Source organism: Amblyomma americanum, chromosome 5, assembly GCF_052857255.1.
Source record: "Amblyomma americanum isolate KBUSLIRL-KWMA chromosome 5, ASM5285725v1, whole genome shotgun sequence".
Classification (NCBI taxonomy): domain Eukaryota; kingdom Metazoa; phylum Arthropoda; class Arachnida; order Ixodida; family Ixodidae; genus Amblyomma; species Amblyomma americanum.
Window position 1 is genome coordinate 111,673,287 of NC_135501.1, and position 19,749 is coordinate 111,693,035.

Sequence of the window (19,749 nt, forward strand, 5' to 3'; positions counted from 1 at the left end):
TGACGTATGTATATTTTATGCTCATGATTTACGAAAGCACAGGCTCGAAAGGGTAAAATATCACTTTCTTACCAAAATTGCTCCTATCCTGCCTACAAAATGTACCAGGAAAGAATAGCATGCGACTGTTTATTGGAAATATTCACACCAATAGAGGCGCGGGTGACGAAATAAAGAAGCGGCGCGAGCACTAGACTCACAACCATATAGTTTCGTCAAGCACAATCTATAAGCAGAAACTACATGTGCTCAAACGAAAAACCACACAGTATTCAAACTGGTTTCAAAACTGCTCTTTATAGGCCCGACCTTCTGACATGTGACGGTAACCTCACAGACGTAGACCTATTATTGCGGAAACGCAAAAAGACCACCAGACAATACAATACCGTCCATAGTGGCCGGCATTGCCTCAGCGAGCATCTACAGGAATACAATAAATTGTTGTGTGCATTGTTAAACTATGTAAAATACGTCTGTCTCTAAGACTTACAGCGTAGTTGCTATGAACCACATGCTGGTTGAACACCGGTAGCCTGTGTTGTGGTAACATACCATGTGACGACCGCCTGCACAAGCATCGTGCTCGGCAAGGGAGAACTCTACAAGTGTCTTTCTTGTTACGTTCCCGCATGAACGTTTGGTTAAATGAGGCAGCACTACGGGCTGTTGTTTGGTGACACGATGACTCTTGGCGCAATTTCGCGTTTTTGTGTATACGGTAATTGTCTACGTATCGTTGCTGCTTGGGGAAACTAAAAGCTCGATCGAGAAAGATTGAATGATATCATGGTTTACAGAGTTTAATACCCAGAGGTTGAACATTGGTTATAAGAGATGCCGTGTTGAAAGGAGTCCATTTCGCCTTAGGTGCCTTATTTTGCGTTAACACCGCACAGCAAACGGGTGCTTTTGCTTTTCGCCTCCATGGAGGTGCAGCCACTGAGGCCGGCGCCGCGAACATGGAATCGGCAGCGAATACCAAAGCCAGTGGAACTCAGCGGAAGATATTTGGTGCTCTTTGTTTATCTGATTGACACTACACCAATCATCGCAGTTCTCTTAATTTTGAACGCTGCTCGGGCATTATAAACCCTACATCATATGGACGCTCAGCTTTCCTTGACACCAGCAATTACAGTATTTCCCGCTCAGTTTAATCCAAACGCCAGAATATTTTATCTGAGTGTCAGAATATTTAATCTGAGTGCAACAGAAATTAACCTAAGCGCCAAAGCATTTAATCCAAACGCCAACGAATTTAATCCTCATGCCTTCTAAGCACTACACCGCTCAATCTTAAAGCGCGGTCCACAAATCCCAGACGCGTTATCGATGAGTTGATACTGACGAAGCATTAGACACCCAATGATCAAGTAATAAAAACAACATTTTTTATTCACAACAAATACGGGCTGTGTATTTATACCACCCACCACATCAACCGAAGTACAGGGTGAGAGCGAAGCATATGTTGCAGATATGCATCGGCGGTGTCCTGCAACTCGCATCATCATGTCACACCCGTATTCTCCTGATACGATGAGCGACTCACACTAAGGTGATGACTAAGATAAACTACCTGTGATCAGCCGAGAGTTCACTCACATGACTTCGCATCACTTGCAACCTGACGTCCCACATTTTCAGCCAAAGTCATGAGGGGTATGGAACGAAACGGTCGAATTTAATGACGCTATCACTTCGACACACCTTTAGATAGCATATTTAGAGTGTTCCTACATGGCAGTAATAAACTGCACAAAGATGTGCAATTCTTTCCGCCTTAAAAAATCACGTGACTTTCAGCAAAAGAGATGCACTTTCGCGACCCAACAACATTTTTAGCGAATTTCCCAGGACGATAGGGCTATCCTTAGCATACAGCTATTTCTTTGAGTCCACTATCCGGTCTTACGCCACTTGCAGTATCATGCATCACATCACGTCGCTATTGCAATATCTTCGCTATCGCTAACTCTAAACGCTTTCGCTGCGTCATTACAAGTTTTGAAGTCGCAAGGAGCGACTTTCATCAGGACAGGACGTTATGGCAACCCTTCACTGATCGGTATCAAACCAATCGGTTTTCTCTGAGTAATAAGGCTGTCGTGATGATGATACGTGTTAGCGAAGTCACCATTCGGCGTCATCTGACTTGCAGTATCATGAATGACGGCACATCAATTTCGCAACCCTGTGACGTTGGGTTTGAAACAAATCGGTTTTTCGTACGAAATAAGGATGTCGTTAGGTCAAAAACACCTTTGATGCGGCACTGTGAGCTGTGACGTCACATGAATCGACTTTAATTATGAGCAGACTTTTTTGCTACCTTACAGTGATGGGCAGCAAACGATTCGGTTTTCCCAGTTTAATAAGGCTGTCGTGAATATAATACATTTTCACCGAGTCATCATGCGCGGTCACGTGACATGTATCCTGAATCCCGGCACGTCACTTTGGCAACCCTAAGAAGTTGAGTAACAAACGAATCAGTTTTTCTAGCGTAAAAAGCCTCTCGTGAAGATGATACATTTTCCCAGAGTCATCATCCATTGTCACGTGACTTGGAGGGTCGTGAATGACGACACGTCACTTTGACAACCCTATGGAGGTGGGTGTCAAATCAGCCGGTTTTCCTAGCGTAATAAGGCTGTCGGGAAGATGATACATTTTCGCCGAGTCATCATCCGTGGTCACGTGACTTGCAGTACCACGCTTCAGGACACGTCACTTTGGCAACCCTATGAAGTTGGGTATCGAAAAATCGGTTTTACGCGCGGAATAAGTTTGTATTGAAGGCAATACATTTTCACCCGTGTGATCATGCGGGGTCATGTGAATTGGAGTATCGTGAATCACGACACGTCACTTTGGCAACCCTGTGAAGTTGGGTTTCAAACGAATGGGTTTTTCTAGTTTAATAAGGCTGTCCTGAAGATGATACATTTTTGCGAGTCAGCATCCGGGATCACGTGACTTGCAGTATCATGTATCGCCAGGATTCCATCCCCAGTACCGCTGGGGGCCCATCGGTGATACAACGGGTACAAGGTGTCCCCTGGCCTGGTGCTCGGCTAGTAAGGGGTGATTTGCTTGGAAAATGGATCTTTGATCCCACGTTGAGTAATCAAAGATACATTGTGTTATGGGGCTCTCTGGCCATAGACGCCCTTGCGCGATAAAAATTCATAATCATCAGTATCATGCGTCTGGACAAGTCTCTTTGGCAACCCTATGGTGATGGGCGCAGTGGGTACTGAATAAATGAAATGAAAGGAATGAATAAATAGAATCGGTTTTTCGTGCGGAATAAGGCTATTGCTACGTATAGACACTCGCTTCGGCGTTACGAGCTTGGACGTCACACGGGGCGACGTTCATCCTGACGAGGCGTTATTGCGACCTTTAACTGGTGGGCATTAGAACATTCGGTTTTCCCAGTCTTATACGGTTGTCGTGAAGATTATACATTTTCGCCGAGTCTTCATCCAGGGTCACGTGGCTTGCAGTACCATGCATCACGATGCGTCAATTTGGCAACCCTATATGTTAAGTGTAAATTGTTTCGTTAAAATTTAAGCAGCGCTAACTTTTAGGACGAATACACAGACGACATGACAGGACGGGCGCTGCCTCCCTCATTAATCTACCTTAGCTGTCATCGTTGTCATCTTGGCCTTTTCTTTTTGTGGTCTGTCGCAGATGCGCATGCGCTCACGGTTCGTTTTGTCTTATATGTTCTACAAAAAAACGTGTTCAATAAACATAGTTGGAGTCAGCGCCCGTCCTGTCATGTCTTCTGTGTATTCGTCCTAAAAGTTAGCGCTGCTTAAATTTTAACGAAAGAATATGCATAACCAACTAGCCCCGCAACGTGTTTTACTAAGTGTAAAAAGATTCGGATTTTCGTATAGCTATCGCTATCGCTGGGCCCAAGCACTTTCGCATCGTCTTTACGAGTTGTCACGTGACATGAATCAACTTATCATGATTGCCATATCGGCGACAATAGAGAGATTGGTATGAAATGAATCGTTTTTTTTTTTTTCAGAGTAATAAGACTTTCATAGGAACGATGCGTTTTTTCAGACTAGCAGACCCAACTGACATGTAGTACCGTGCGCAATAACACGCCACTTCTGCAATCCTAATATGCTTGTTATGAAAGTAATCTCTTTTCTGAGAGTAAATAAACTGTCGACAGGTCTACATCATAGTATTTTTGTGGAGGCAACACAAATTTGTTCCACAATAGGTATTGCCGGTTCGGCGCAGAGTGGTTGATTTGAATGACTTACAAACAGAATAATCAAGAATACTTGGCCGCCAAATCACCGTCAGTGTTAAGTATTAGCCTTTCAGGGATTTACAGTAGTTCAATAGCTTTTTTGTAAACCTTGTATATATTCACATGCATGTGAATTTAATGACTGAGCATGCGCTCCGAAACTCGAGAAATTTATTCGTAGCAGACGAGGCAGGACTGGTTCGTTAGCCGAGAGAGTCAAATTACTTACATGCGAAGAGTGATTTAAATGCAGTTTATAGTGGACGTGTGTGGGTCGCCTTGCATTGCGAGTTCCATGTCACATTTCATCACAATTCAGCGCGGGAGATATGAAGGAGAAGTTGTGCCTGTCGTATGCGGCGCACTCGGAAGGAGTAATTTGCTGCAAGGATCCTTCCGTGGCACTGGCTAGCACTGCGCGCCTATGGGCTTTCTTTGTGAGATTGGCTGGGGTTGTCAGCAAATCGTGTCCATGCTCACGCAGGAAGCCTTTTACGGATGATTTGAATTTTGTCAAAATTCTTCCCTGTGATTGAAAAATGGTCTGCATGGAGGAACCCGCCTCACAGAGTGCTTTTCCGCAGCGAGGATAGCACTTTCGGCGCGGCTGTGCGCTCGCGCGTAAGTCGTTGAATGTGGCCCAGTGAACTTTGTTCACTGTGCTGTAGTGGAGCAGTCCTCTTGAAGACATGCAAACCAAGATTTTTAGGTTTGCGCCTTTCGTGCTTGGCACGAGTCGCAAAGCTGGCACGCCGCACTGGGCTCTCGCAAAGCTTCGTTAACACCAAACATTGTAGTTCGTTTCTTCTATATAGTAGTGGGCCAGGGCGGTTCCTTAGTTTTGCAGCCATTGCGCGTAATTTCTGCGGTCGCGCTTCACGTCAAGGCTGTTTCTTTCAACTGGCCTTTGCGTTGCAAGTTTCAGTCTGGAACCGTGCCCGTCGAGAAGGTGATCAACAGTGGACATGCTGATCTGAATCTCCGGGAGCCTCTCAATTAAGGCTTTTCTAATCTCACCCAGTGTCGAAGCATAATTGCTGTCAACAATGTCGCACAAAGCTCTCTTGACAGTCTGGCCGAACTTTTGGGTTGATCCACCGCGTCTCTTTGCCTCTTCTCTATCAGTCGGTGCAATCAACCGAGAAGACTTTATACCAAGTGCGGCAGCGAGCTGGTTGAGATCGCCACCACGCCTCGATATATCGACGATCCTAGCCCGGTCTGTTACGGCCACCGGCCGGTAGTTCTTCTGCTCGCCAGGCAGTTTTCTAGGTCGTCCTCGTTTCTTGACGCTCTCCATCTCAGTCGATTGTGGAGTGTGCTTTCTGGACCGTCGTGCGAACAGTTGGCTTGAAGTTTCACAAGAAGACCGCAACAACGGACAGTACAAATTGTGCTGCCAGTGACAATTCTGTACGTCTGCTTACCCGGACACGCGAGAGAATCCGTACACTTCTGCTTTAAAAGGTCAACACTATGGATGGGAATGAAGAGGAAAGATTACAAAGTTTTCTTTTTGCTAAGTTTAATAGTTAAATTTTAAGTTTTGCCTCGTTTTGATGACACATCTCGCTTTTACTGAATAAGCAGTAATCAGTAGCTACTCTCATAGGTCGTCTGCGAGTGAGCAGAAAGGAACCAAGGGAAATCAACCTGAAGTGGTTAGGAGACGGCACTAATATTGCCTCCATACAAAACACGAGCGGCTTTTACAACTTGATCGCGCCCTCTCTTCTCTCTGCGCGTGCGCAGCGTTACTGACAGTGTCAATGTCTCGGCCTACAACGCCTTTTCTTCCCTTTTTCACTTTTTTTTCAATTATCCACCAAGATTAGCACAGTGCTAGAGCACAGTGGCGCAGTACTTAGCCTTCGCAATTAAATGCAAGTAAGAAGAAATAAAAAATTACCCTGCCGAGGCACCAAGAAGTAGGAGGGGGGAATATTCGTAGATATTCTTCACTCCTGTTGCCAAAGCCATCAAGGCGATGTCGCAATGCTCGAAATATACGTTCACATTAAGTTAACGCCACCATAGAATCTGACCGCTCCACTCTTCCAGGCTTTCCTGATGACGGTGCGCAAGCAGAATGCCCAAACACGTTAATGAACTTGAAGCGCAACCAAGCGCCGCGAAGTGCTTTTGGGCCGGGCCCGTGGCGCCGCTGTGCGAAGCGAGAACAAGGGTGTGACATTCCCGTAGAGCCAATGGGGACGATTTTGAAATGCGACGGTGGCGGTGCCTGGGAGTTGGCGGTAAAAACATAAATTGCTCAAAACTTTGCTCGCTATGCTTGCGCCGGTCGCTGTCGTCTGCTGCCACTGCGCTGCAGCGTTGCCCGCGGCGGCACTGGCGGCGCAGACGCGTTGTGTCATTGACTCCAGCCGCGTTTGCTGCCAGATACCAGGATCGCTGCAATCGTTCCGACCGTGGCGACACTTATGGCGCGGACGCGCAACTTGCAACATGCCACAGCACTGGCGAGAAGCAGACGACAAGCGTCACCGCTTGATTTCACTTGGTTCCTTTCTGCTCACTCGCAGACGACCTATGAGAGTGGCTACTGATTTCTGCTTATTCAGTAAAAGCGAGATGTGTCATCAAAACGAGGCAATACTAAAAATTTAACTGTTAAACTTAGCAAAAATGAAAACTTTGTAATCTTTCCTCATCATCCCCATCCGTAGTGTTGACCTTTTAAAGCAGAAGTGTACGGATGCTCTCGCATGCCCGGGTAAGCAGACGTACAGAAGTGCCACTGGCAGCACAATTTGTACTGTCCGTTGTTGCGGTGTTCTTGTGAAACTTCAAGCCAACTGTTCGCACGACGGTCCAGAAAGCACACTCCACAAGAAACGAGGACGACCAAGAAAACTGCCTGGCGAGCAGAAGAAAAACTACCGGCCGGTGGCCACAGCAGACCGGGCAAGGATCGTCGAAGTGTCGAGGAGCGGTGGCGACCTCAACCAGGTAGCTGCCGCACTTGGTGTAAAAACTGTTTGGTCGATTGCAGCGACTGATAGAGAAGAGGCAAAGAGACGCGGTGGCTCAGCCGAAAATTTCGGCCAGACTGTCAAGAGAGCTTTGTGCGACATTGTTGACAGCAATCATGCTTCGACACTGGATGAGATTAGAAGCGCCCTAATTGAGAGGTTCCCGGTGATTCAGGTCAACAAGTCCACTGTTGATCACTTTCTGGACTGGTACGGCTACACACTGAAACTTGCAATGCCAAGGCCAGTTGAAAGAAACCGCGTTGACGTGAAGCGCGACCGCAGAAATTACGCGCAATGGCTGCAAAACTAAGGAACCGCCCTGGCCCACTACTATATGGATGAAATGAACTACAACGTTTGGTGTTCGCGAAGCTTCGCGAGAGCCTAGCGCGGCGTGCCAGCGGTGCGAATCGTGCCAAGCACGAAAGGCGCAAACCTGAATATCTTGGTTTGCATGTCTTCAGAAGGACTGCTCCACTACAGCATAGTGGACAAAGTTCACTGGGCAACATTAAACTAATTTCTTGCTGAGGCTTTGCGAAATGTACACAAACAGGACCCCGATACACCGGCAGTGTTCATATTCGACGAAGCGCCAGCGCACAGCCGCGTCGAAATTGCAATCATCGCTGTGGAAAACCACTCTGTGAGGCGGCTTCCTCCGTACAGCCCGTTTTGCAATCACACAAAAGAATTTTTTTCAAAATTGATATCCTCGGTAAAAGGCTTCCTGCGTGAGCATGAACACAATTTGACGACAACCCCATCGAATCTCACAAAGAAAGCCCATAGGCGCGCAATGCTGGCCAGTGCTGCGGAAGGATCCTTGCAGCAAATTACTCCTTCCGAGTGCGCCGCTTACAACAGGCACAACTTCTCCTTCGTTTCTCCCGCGCTGAATATTGACGACATGTGGCATGGAACTCGCAACGGAAGGCGACCCACACACGTTCACTATGAACTGCAATTAAATTACTCTTCGCATATAAGTAATTGGGCTCTCTCGGCTAACGAACCAGTCCTGCCTCGTCTCCCACGAATAAACTTGTCCAGTTTCGGAGCGCATGTTCAGTCATCAAATTCACATGCGTATAAATATAAACAAGGTTACCAAAAAGCTATGGAACTCCTGTAAATCCCTCAAAGGCTAATACTTCACACTGACGCTGATTTCGCGGCGAAGCACTATTGATTATTCTGTCTGTAAGTCATTCAAATCAACCACTATGCGCCGAACTGGCAATTCCTATTTGTGGAACAAATTTGTGTTGCCTCCACAAAAATACTGTGGTGCCGACCTGTCGACAGTTTATTTACTCTTTGAAAACAGGTTACTTTCATAACAAGCATACTAGGATTGCAAAAGTGACGTGTTATGGCGCACGATACCACTTGTCACTTCGGTCTGCAGATCTGCAAAAACCCATCGTCCCTACGAAAGCCTTATTACTCTGAAAAAAAAAACCATTCATTTTATACTAATCTTTCTATTGTTGCTAATATGCCCATGAGGGTAAGTTGCTTCATGTAACCTGACAACTTGTAAAGACGATGCGAAAGTGTTTGGGCCCAGCGATAGTTTTATTCCGCACGAAAACCCGACTCTTTTCACACATAACATATAGGGTTTCCAAAGTGACGTATCGTGATGCATGATACTGCAAGTCACGTGACCGCGGATGAAGACTCGGCGAAGACTGCGAAAACCTAATCATCTAATGCCCACCACTGCAAAGTCGCAATAATGTCCCGTCAGGATCGAAGTCGCTCCATGTGACGTTCCAGCTCGTAATGCCGAAGCGAAAGTGTTTAAACGCAGCAATAGTCTTATTCCGCACGAAAAATTGATACAGCTGATTCATTCATTTTTTATTCAGTAGCCACAGCGCCCAAGATCATAGGGTTGCCAAAGCCACTTGTCGTGATGCATGATACTGATTATTATGATTTTTTATCGCGCAAGGGCGTCTATGGCCAAAGAGCGCCACAAACACAAGGTATTTTTGATTAGTCAAGGTGAGATGAAAGACTCATTTTCCAAGCATTTCACCCCTCACTCGCCGAGCACCAGGCCAGAGGAAAGCTTGTACCCATTGTATCACCGGTGGGTACCCGGCGGCACTGGGGATGGAACCCTGGTGATACATGATACTGCAAGTCACGTTACCCCGTATGATGACTCGCGAAAATGTATCATCGTCACAACAGCCTTATTACACTAGGAAAACCTATTCGTTTGAAACCCAAATTCACAGGGTTGCCAAAGTGGCATGTCGTGAAGCGTAGTACTCGAATTCGCGTGACCACGGATGATGACTCAGCGAAAATGAATAATCTTCATGGCAACCTTATTGCACTAGGAAACCTATTCGTTTGATGCCCAACTTCATAGGGCTGCCAAAGTGACTTCTGATTCACGATCCTCCTATACACGTAACCACTGTTGAACTCGGCGAAAATGTATTATCATCACGACAGCCTTATTACACTAGTAAAACCGCTTAGTTTTTTCACCCAACATCATAAATTTTTCAGTGACTTCTCGCGATGCACGATACTGCAAGTCACGTGACCCGCGATGATGACTCGGGGAAAATGCATCATCTTCACAATAGCCTTATTACGCGAGGAAAACCGATTGATTTGACACCCAACTTCATAGTGTTGTCAAAGTGACGTGTCGTGATTCACGATCCTCCAAGTCGCGTGACCACGGATGATGACTCAGTGAAAATGAATCATCTTCAGGGCAGCCTTAATGCACTCGGAAAATCTATTGGTTTGATACCCTCCACAATAGGGTTGTCAAAGTGACGTGTCGGGATTCACAATCCTCCAAGTCACGTGACCATGGATGACGACTCGGCGAAAATGAATCATCTTCATGACAGCCTTATTGCGCACGTAAAACCGATTCTTTCGATACACAACATCATAGAGTTCCCAAAGAGACTTATCGTGATGCATGATACTGGAAGTCACGCGACACCGGATGATGACTCGGCGAAAATGAATTACCTTCGCGATAGCCTCATTACACTGGCAAAACCGATTGGTTTGACACCGAACTTCATAGGGTTGGCAAAGTGAGGCGTCGTGATGCATGATACTCCAAGTCACATGACCCCGTGTGATGACTCGGGGAAAGTGTGTCATCTTCACGAGATCCTTATTACGCTAGAAAAACCGATTCATATGACACTCAACTTCATAGGGCTGCCAAAGTGACGTGTCTTGATTCACGGTACTCTATGTCACGTGACCCCGCATGATGACTCGACCAAAATGTATCATCTTCACCACAGCCCTATTAAACAGGGAAAACGAAACCGTTTGATGCCCATCACTGCAAGGTAGCAATAAATTCTCATCATGATTAAAGACGACCCATGTGACGTCACAGCTCACAGTGCCGCATCAAAAGTGTTTTCGACCTAACAGCCTTATTCCGCACGAAAAACCGATTCTTTTCATACCCAGCATCATAGGGTTGCGAAAGTGATGTGACGTCATTCATGATACTGCAAGTCACATGACGCCGAATGATGACTTCGCTAACACGTATCATCATCACGACAGTCTTATTACACAGGGAGAACCGATTTGTTTGATACCCATCACTCCAGAGCTGCCATAACGCCCCGTCATGATGAAAGTCGCCCCTTCCGACGTCACAACTTGTAATGGCGCAGCGAAATCGCTTAGAGTTAGCGATAGCGATAACATTGCAATAGCGATTTGATGTGATGCATGATACAAGCCATGTGAGACCGGAGAGTGGACTTAACGAAATAGCTGTATGCAAAGGATAGCCCTATTATCCTGGAAAATCCAATACCAATGTTGTCAGGTCGCGAAAGTGCCTCCCGTTTGCTGAAAGTCATGTGACTTTATAAGGTGGAAACAATTGCACATCTTTGTGCACTTTATTATTGCCATGTAGGAACACACTAAATGTGCTAGCTAAAGGTGTGTTGAAGTGTTAGCGTCATTATATTCGACATAACGTTTCGTTCCATATCTCTCATGACTCGTTGGGAATGTGGGACGTCAGGTTTCAAATAATGCAAAGTCATGTGAGTGAACTATCGGCTGATCACAGGGAGTTTCTTTTAGTGATAACCTTAGTGTGACTAGCTCATCTTATCAGGAGAATAAAGGTGTGACATGACGATGCCAGTTGCAGCACACCGCCGCTTCATATCTGCAATATGCTTCGCTCTCACCCTGTACTTCGGTTGATGTGGTGGGTGGTATAAATACCCCGCCCGTATTTGTTATAAATAAAACAAATTAATATTGCTTGCTCATTGGGTGTCTAATGCTTCGTCAGGAACAACTCATTGATAACGCGTCTGGAATTTGTAGACCGCGTTTTAAGTTTGAGCGGTATAGTGTGAAAATGCATGAGGATTAAATTCGCTGACGTTTGGATTAATTTCTGTGGCACCTCGATTAAAATGAATGTCACTCAGAATAAATATTCTGGCGTTTGGATTAAATTTAGCGGGAAATACTGTAGTGCCGGCTGTTGGCCGACGGTAGCGAATGCCGCCTATCTGAATTTAGTTGTTTTGAACTTATTATTTTTAGAAAAATTGAAAAAGGCCGTAAGATTTTGCACTAAGGTGGTCGTTATCAAATCTGTCTCTTCCTCCCAGATGGAAAGTCTGAACTACAAAATAATTATTGAGCTCACACCTACTCTTTCTAACGGCCATCTTTAAGCACTGAGATGTAATGATCATTCGCAAAACTCGCGATGATTTTTTTTTCGTTGGGCACCTTGCGGCATAGGATGGAAGCCGTGCAAAACTAGAAATGATTTGTCTATTTCCAGGATTCATATTTTTTTGCGCCCAGAATATGTAAACTTTCTTAATAAATCAAATTCATAGCAGAACACACCCACAGAAAAGCCATTTTCTTACTCTGTGAAATCTTCTACCGCGTCCACAGCAGCTTTCATTTCCCAGTTCCATGTAAACGGCAAGTACATGCTTAGTTTCAGTAACAGGCGTGGCCAGAACTTGTATGATATTCCTTTTTGGAGGACTTGACGCACTCTCTTGTACAGGCTGCTCAGCTGATAGCCCAGTTTGATGTCACTCATCATAGCTGCGCCATACACTAATGAGGCCGTGATGTTCACCAAGCTGTCCAAGACGTAATCTTGCACTAAGAGTGGAGCTTCCTTTGCTGCGTCAATGCGCTCGGACAGGTGATGGAACACGTCCTGAAGAATAGGGCAGCAAATAGAAAAGAATTAAGGTCAGAAATAAGTCAATACCAGCGCGATGACTTTATTAGGACGTAGGTAGCAGCAGTGTTCACAGCGCCCATTTACACGTTGGCAGATTTCATTTCGTTTCATTTCATTACATTAAAGACCCACGAGGGGTATTACATAACGGGTGAGTACATATATTTTGCTGAGCAAGTGTAAACACGGTGAAACATGACTGGTAACATTATTGGCGAAATTGGGTGAGCGCATAATGGATGCCATGTCGTTGGGTAGGTCGTTCCAGTTTGCTGCAATCCGGAAAAAAAATGATGCGGCAAAAGTGGTGGTACAGGCACGAGGTCGGGAAACTTGACGAGGATAACGAGTACGATGATATATGCGGGCTGGAGGGACGATGTAGGGTGCGCAACCAAATGAACTATGGAAAAATTTATGAAACAAGCAAAGTCTGGAAATGCGGCGACGAAGTGATAAGGGCAATAAGCCGGCTTCAGCTTTCAACACTGACACACTGATGCCGTAAGAATATGATGATGGATGAGTCTAGCGGCTCTGCTTTGGACGGACTCGAGTGCATTTATAAGGTGAGCTCGGTGCGGGTTCCAAATGGGTGGGGCATATTCTAATTTTGGCCTGACAAGGGATTTGTACGCTAATAACTACACATGTTTATGGGCTTGGTGGATACGACGTCTTAAAAATCCAGGTGTTTTATTAGCAGATGAAATGATGTCGTAAAGTGTGTGCTCCAGCAGCAGTCGCTACACACGGTAATGCCTACGTACTTGTTTGTTAGAACCGGGTATACAGGGACGTTAGCTATGGCGTATGGGAAATGAAGCGGGTTGCGGCGACGCGTGAAGAATAAGATTTTACATTTATGAGGGGTAAGTTCCGTTAACCAATTGGCACACCATTCCGGAATGCGGTTAAGGTAGTCTTAGAGAGACGTTTAGACAGAAGCGTTTTTAAATTGGCGATAAATTGCACAATCATCGGCTAACATGTGCATATTACTAAATACATTGTGAATCGTTAATATCAATTAAGAACAGAAGCGGACCGAAGGCAGACCCTTTCGGGATACCTGACTTTCCTGGGAGTGGGATTGGAGTAGTGGTTGTTAACGGTTACGTACTGTGAGCGGTTAGTATATAATTCTTCTATCTATTTGAAGATATTAGAGGGGAGCTTCATATATGAAAGTTTTAGAAGTGAGCGTTTGTGGGGAACCTTGTCGAACGCTTTCCCTGGTTTGGTTTGGTTTAAATACGTTTATCCAAAGTGACTCAGTCTATGAAAGACGCTGTAGCGAAGGGCTCCGGAAATTTCGAGCACCTGGGGTTCATGAACGTGCACTGACATCACACAGTACACGGGCCTCTAGAATTTCGCCTCCATCGAAATTCGACAGCCGCGGCCGGGATCGAATTCGCGTCTTTCGGGCCAGCAGCCGAGCGCCATAACCACTCAGCCACCGCGGCTGCTTGAACTCTTTTGCATAGTCCAGATAAATAGCATCGGTCTGTAGGTTACAGTCAAGATAAGCATACAAATCATGAACGAAAATCGCCAGATTTTTCGCGTGAGAAGCCTTTTAAAAACCGTGCTGCACAGGAGGAAAAAAGGTGTGACATTCGAGGAAGCTCATGACATTGGAGTAGATGACGTGTTCCATGAGTTTGCAGGGCACGCTGGTAAGGGAAAAGGGATGGTCGTTAAACGGTGAATTTTTTTACCCGATTTGAAAACTGGAACGACCTCACCGCTTTTCCAATCGTGTGGTAGTGGACCTGATAACAATGACTGTGAAAAAAGTAAGCCTTAAAATTGGGCACAAATATTCTTGTTATTTTTCAAAATCCTTGAGTTAATATTGTCAATACCGGATGAAGATGAAAGTTTCATGGTTTCAATTAGGGCCGAAATGCCAGATGACGTGAAGACAACTGGTGGCGTAGCACGGTATATCATTGAGGGCGGTGCTGAAAATGATGACGATATTTTAGTTTCTTTCGTAAATACAGATGAAAAGGCAAAGTTAAGCATAGTAGCGCACTCAGCATCAGTGAAAACTATGTCTGATTCATCTGTGAGGGTTATTTCTGCCGTGTTATGCGGATTAATAACTCTCCAGAAATTTCTCGGGTTACTAGTGAGCATATTCGGCAAGTCCGAGTGAAAAAAGAACGCTTAGCATTAAAAATAGCAGCGAGACATGATTTGTCAGCTTCGTGATATCTACCCATGCGCTATGTGTCCCCCGAGACTTGGCTGAAAGGTCAAGGGGCTTCTTTTTGTTCTCCAAGCGATTCAGTGTTTTAGTAAACCACGGCTTTTGTGAATTGTAGCGAAAACTAATTTGGGGGATGAATCTATTGGTTAGACCTTCTAGTTTGTCTTTGAACAGTAACCAATTTCCTTGAACACTGCAGGACTGAAAACGTGACGAGAAGACTTGAAGAAACGCATTAAGTTCAATATTTATGGCGTTATAATTCCATTTGTCATAAATATGCATGGTTTTATAGTATTTGCTGTCCCGATATGGCGTAAGGAGAAGGTTAGTGTGAATTACTTTGTGATCGCTTATTTCAGGTAAGTATATAATGGGCTGAACGCTGTTTGGGTGATTGGTTAATAAGAAATCTAAAACATTTGCTCAGTATTGTGTTACATGGGTAAGTTCTAGTAATTACCTTAGTAAGGTTGAAGTTGATGCTAAAATCTAGGAATTCCCTTTTTTTCTCTATTGTTAGCTATAGGTCCGGGCTGGTTATGCCAGTTAATATCCCGAAAATTAAAATCGCCGAAGAAGAAGACATGTGAATTATAATGCCTTATGAGCAGTTGACTTAGTACGTTATTAAGCTGACGGGAAAAATCCTGGCTACTATGCGGCGGCCAATGAGAAACGCCGAGTAAAACTGTGATAGGTGCTGCGTGAATGATTAGCCACAGCATTTCGAGGTGGAATGAATCTTGTATGGTAAATCTTGGCTGACAGCAATCAGTACGCCCCTTCCTCGTGAATGTTTACGGTATTTCCGAAAAACTTGAAAGTTTGGTACAGCAGTCAGTACTTCGTTTTCTGTTCTGTCACCTCTCAGCCAAGTCTCAGTTGGTATAAGTAGGTTGCTGCTTGATAACGAAACAAGGCTAGAAATAAGTTCACGCTTAGGAATAAAAGTATGAATCTTAGTGTATATAGTGGAGAGCGAGAGACTAGATAAAGAAGCTTTCTTGGTACGGTTTCCAGACGGTTCATGATGAGGTGATTAATTATTTTATTGTGAGGGTCGAGTCACCATTTCCTTGACTGTTTTCATGGTTTCATTGAAAACGTAGCGTTTTTGTGCCAGTATTCAGTATCTTAAAATTCAGAGCAAATTTTGTTGTCTTTTCTTTAGGGAACGCGACTAGGTGCTTTCGCGCATTTCGTGCGTTGAGGAAAATGTCCTCGCCGACACTGAAGTTAGTTAGCTTAAACTTATGACCATTTTATAATATGGCATCTTTAATTCTAGATGAAGTGGGCGCGCTCTAACTGCACAGAAACAAGTGCCACTAACCTTGCTATTGGCCGTGCTTTCCTACTCAGCGGTGGTGTCTTGACGCACCACTACGCCTCTTGAACTGAAGTCTTCCATCCCACATACCCAATTTTCCACACGACTAGGTATCATTTTCGAAAGTATATTGCTGAGTTTGTATAGCGGACCTGACCTTAAGCTGCTGAGTGGAGGGGAAGAACGGAAAAGTATGTGTTTTCGCATTATGCAATTAATTTATGTACAAAAGGTTATACGGAGGGAAGTACGTGTAATGTATAAAGCTGTGTTAAGACAGCTTACAAGCGGAGGAAAGAGAATAATTCCATCTGTATTCAGCAGCTATTATTAATTGTCTTTTTTTGCGGGTTTTGGGCGGTAATACGGTTTTCACAGCAGTCACAAAAGGGCTCACTCTAGCTCTATTGAGGATAAAGTATCGTCAGTCACACACGCTTACTCCATAAGAACAGTGCTGCGGAATGGATGGCCTCTACCTGGAGTAGATGAAGAATTACGCGAATAATTAACTAAAATTATCTAACAAGTATATTTTATTATTATGGCAAGATTATATAGTGAAATTTAACACCGTAAACAAAGAATATGAGCCCAGTTTTTAAATTTGATTATTCGCCAATACGTTTCAAAATAAGGAACATCAACAATATGCACCTCAAGCCTCGTTCAGTTGACTTTCCGTAATGCACCTTTTGAGGATGGAAGAGCTAGGGAAGCACTTCGATGTGCGCTCAGTGGTTTTGTGGAAGTGATTCGACGACGTTATGAAGTTTACACTACAAACTACTGTTTATTTTTGGCCCATTTATCTGTTGTTATCGAGAAGTAGTTCAGCACAACTTATTATAATCATTAATAACATAATCAACCTAACTACGTGCTGAATACCAATTAATCTTGCCCTGCAACAGCTGTGCAAAACATCGTGATCTCACCTGCCCAGTGCGTTGTCTGCCCTTCATTGCACGTTTACCCTCTCCTGGAGTCAACTCCGTTACCTTAAGAGGCCAATAGTTATGTTCATACCTATTGTATGCCTAGCCTATGCCTGTATACCCGCATATACTTATCTATACTTGGTAGGGTTTGCTTCAGAAGCCACGAAATGTCTTTGTTTCTCTTAACGTAACTTCAATAAACGCTCTATCTATAGTTGGCAATGTTCTCAGGAATTAGGTCTTAAATGCCGCATTTGTCGTCCGTGTTTGTAACCTAGAGGTAGAGGTGGGTTTTCAGTATGCACAACTACTGGATGGTATATACGCACTGCTATATGAGACAAAACGTCCTGAAGCAACCAATGGGCTTTAAAGAATTACGTAGTGATGTTTTCCGGGTTAATTTAGGGTACCTTTGACTCGCTGACATGTGCCAACATCGTGCAGCGCATGGCCGTTTTAAAGCGACTATATTCGGAGGGCGATGACGGCGAAAACTCTATGGGGTCGGCGTCGGTGGGAAACAGGTGGTGTTTAGATAGCCTTCCTTCCGTACGCCTGCCACGTGACATGGCTGGCAGATGACAGGTGGAGAGAGGGAAGCCCTGCTCTCTACTTCTCGTGGATAAAAAGGAGAGGCCGGACTACGAATGACTCCGCTTAATGACTGGAATAAGGATAGAATCAGAGAACAAATATATCCAGAATTGAAATGCAATGAAAATTTGAATAGACCTGTAAGGGGAACAAGAATGGCACCCCATTTGCCTCTTATTTTGCGTTTATTAAATCCGAGTGGAAACCAAATGATACAGCAGATTTCAGCCACGTTTACGCATTTCACCCCGCATTAATATGACGCTGTTTTAAGATGCACAAGCACCCTGCCAACATTTTCATTCTTTTCTTTCGGCAATGCGCACAAGATAATGCAATCTACCAACTTCTACAGCAAAGTTTTTACGGTGCCCTATCAGGCGGTCTCATAGTGTAGACCGTGAACATACAATAATGTAATGGTGATGTGACTGTGCGTTCGCGACTGAGAAAAAACAGCCGCATGTGGTCACGTGGTGTCATGGGACGAGAGCTATACTGACGTGACCGTGTATCTGTTGCGAGTTTTGCGGTAGCCAACGTGGCCGGAAAGACTGCACACTACATGTCACACATTACGAGAAGAAAGCAACAAAAGGGCGAAAGGTTTCGCTCAGTTTTACGCAATACGTTACGGAATGAAAATGTTTGGAATGTTTTGTGCGCTCAAGCTTCCTAGTGCGCACGATCCTTCCCAAAGCTCTCGAGTTAACTTCAATCGCTGTTTAAAAACGTTTTAACCTACACAGTATATGCACATCTCACCTCAATGCGCTTCTCCATAGGCGTACCGAACCCAAGATCACGTCGCACTCTCAAGAAAAATGTTTTGTTAGCCATCCATATATCGCCGGATTGTCTCGCCAACCCTGGAAAATCACATGCATGTCATTGCTTATTAGTGCGGAAACACTCATACGCTCACCAACACCGACCAAGAACCTTGTCATCCTACGTGCGCTCACCATATCCACGTACGTATGGTTGCGTGCCATTGCCTAGCAACCCAAGTTACTGCCCGAGTTTACCCGACTTGCTCGGGTAAGCTCGGGAAGTAACTCAGGTAAGCTCGGGTATGCTCGGAGGAGCACCCCGCGAGCTGCGCGAGAGGCTTCTCCGAAGAGCAACATTGGTCGCTGTGATGCAACAGCCACCTGCCAGTGCAGTGGCGCATCTCTTCACCGCTGCACCGCTACGTTGGCAGTGGTATGATGATGATGATTTTTGTGGTGCAAGGGCATCTGTGACCAAAGAGCGCCATTGCACAAGTTGCTTTCTTCTGCTAAAAGACCCATTTCCCTAGAAATTCACCCTAAGACGAGCACCAAGTCAAAAGAAAACTTGAGCCCACTGTATCACCGGTGGGTAGCCGGCGGCCCTGGAGATCGTACCCTGCGGTTCCCGCATGCGAGGCGGATTCTCCAACCATTAGACCATCGCGTATGAGCAGTCGCTGCACTCTATGAATGTGCAGTATAGAATGATCAATTCTGCAGATATAGACGTTAACCCACTAAAGATATCACGTCATCACCATAAGGCGAAGATTAAGACGCCCGCCCATTTGAAGAATGAACACATGCTTTCGCACTTCTGCTTGCTTTAACTACACTAAACCACCGCCAATGTTTTTATGCTCGCAGTTTTTTAATTCGTGCTACTCATTACCTCTATGACTGATTTGAACGCTGTTGCAAGCACAGCTAAACTGTAATGCCTTTATTACTGGGTGGCATTCGGTGAGCATCGCCGCGAAAATCTTACAGGCTTTCTACCGGCTGTCCCAGTGCCTGAGTCTAATGACCAACAGATCATATGAAATGCGCAGGGTCGGAAGGTCAGACTCCCAATGGCAGTGAAAGCCCAGAGCCTCAATTCGGCGCGTACACAGAGTCGCGCAAAACGAAACTCAAGCGGCATCATCACCGGTGCGCGTGAAAACATTTCCCTAAAGAAATTATCCGTCCATTGAAAAGAAATTCGCCCGAGATTACCTCTGCAGTAATGCGATTTCTTCCAACAACTGTCTATAGAAATTATGGCGTGAAAGAGGAGGCGAGTGATACCGGCCGAACATTCTTGGGATGTTACAATGCTGCAGTTT

General features: G+C 45.0%; 1 protein-coding gene across 1 annotated transcript in view; it reads right to left on the minus strand.

Annotated features, from left to right (window-relative positions):
• The window catches only part of LOC144134930 (cytochrome P450 2H2-like), a 63,098-nt gene that overhangs the window by 27,685 nt on the left and 15,664 nt on the right, over positions 1 to 19,749 (minus strand). Inside the window, exons 3-4 of the mRNA XM_077667731.1 lie at positions 18,411 to 18,514; positions 12,222 to 12,526 (exon numbers count right to left, since the gene is read on the minus strand). Of these exons, the coding sequence (XP_077523857.1) occupies positions 12,222 to 12,526; positions 18,411 to 18,514 (409 nt within the window). The remainder of the gene's footprint in view (positions 1 to 12,221; positions 12,527 to 18,410; positions 18,515 to 19,749) is intronic.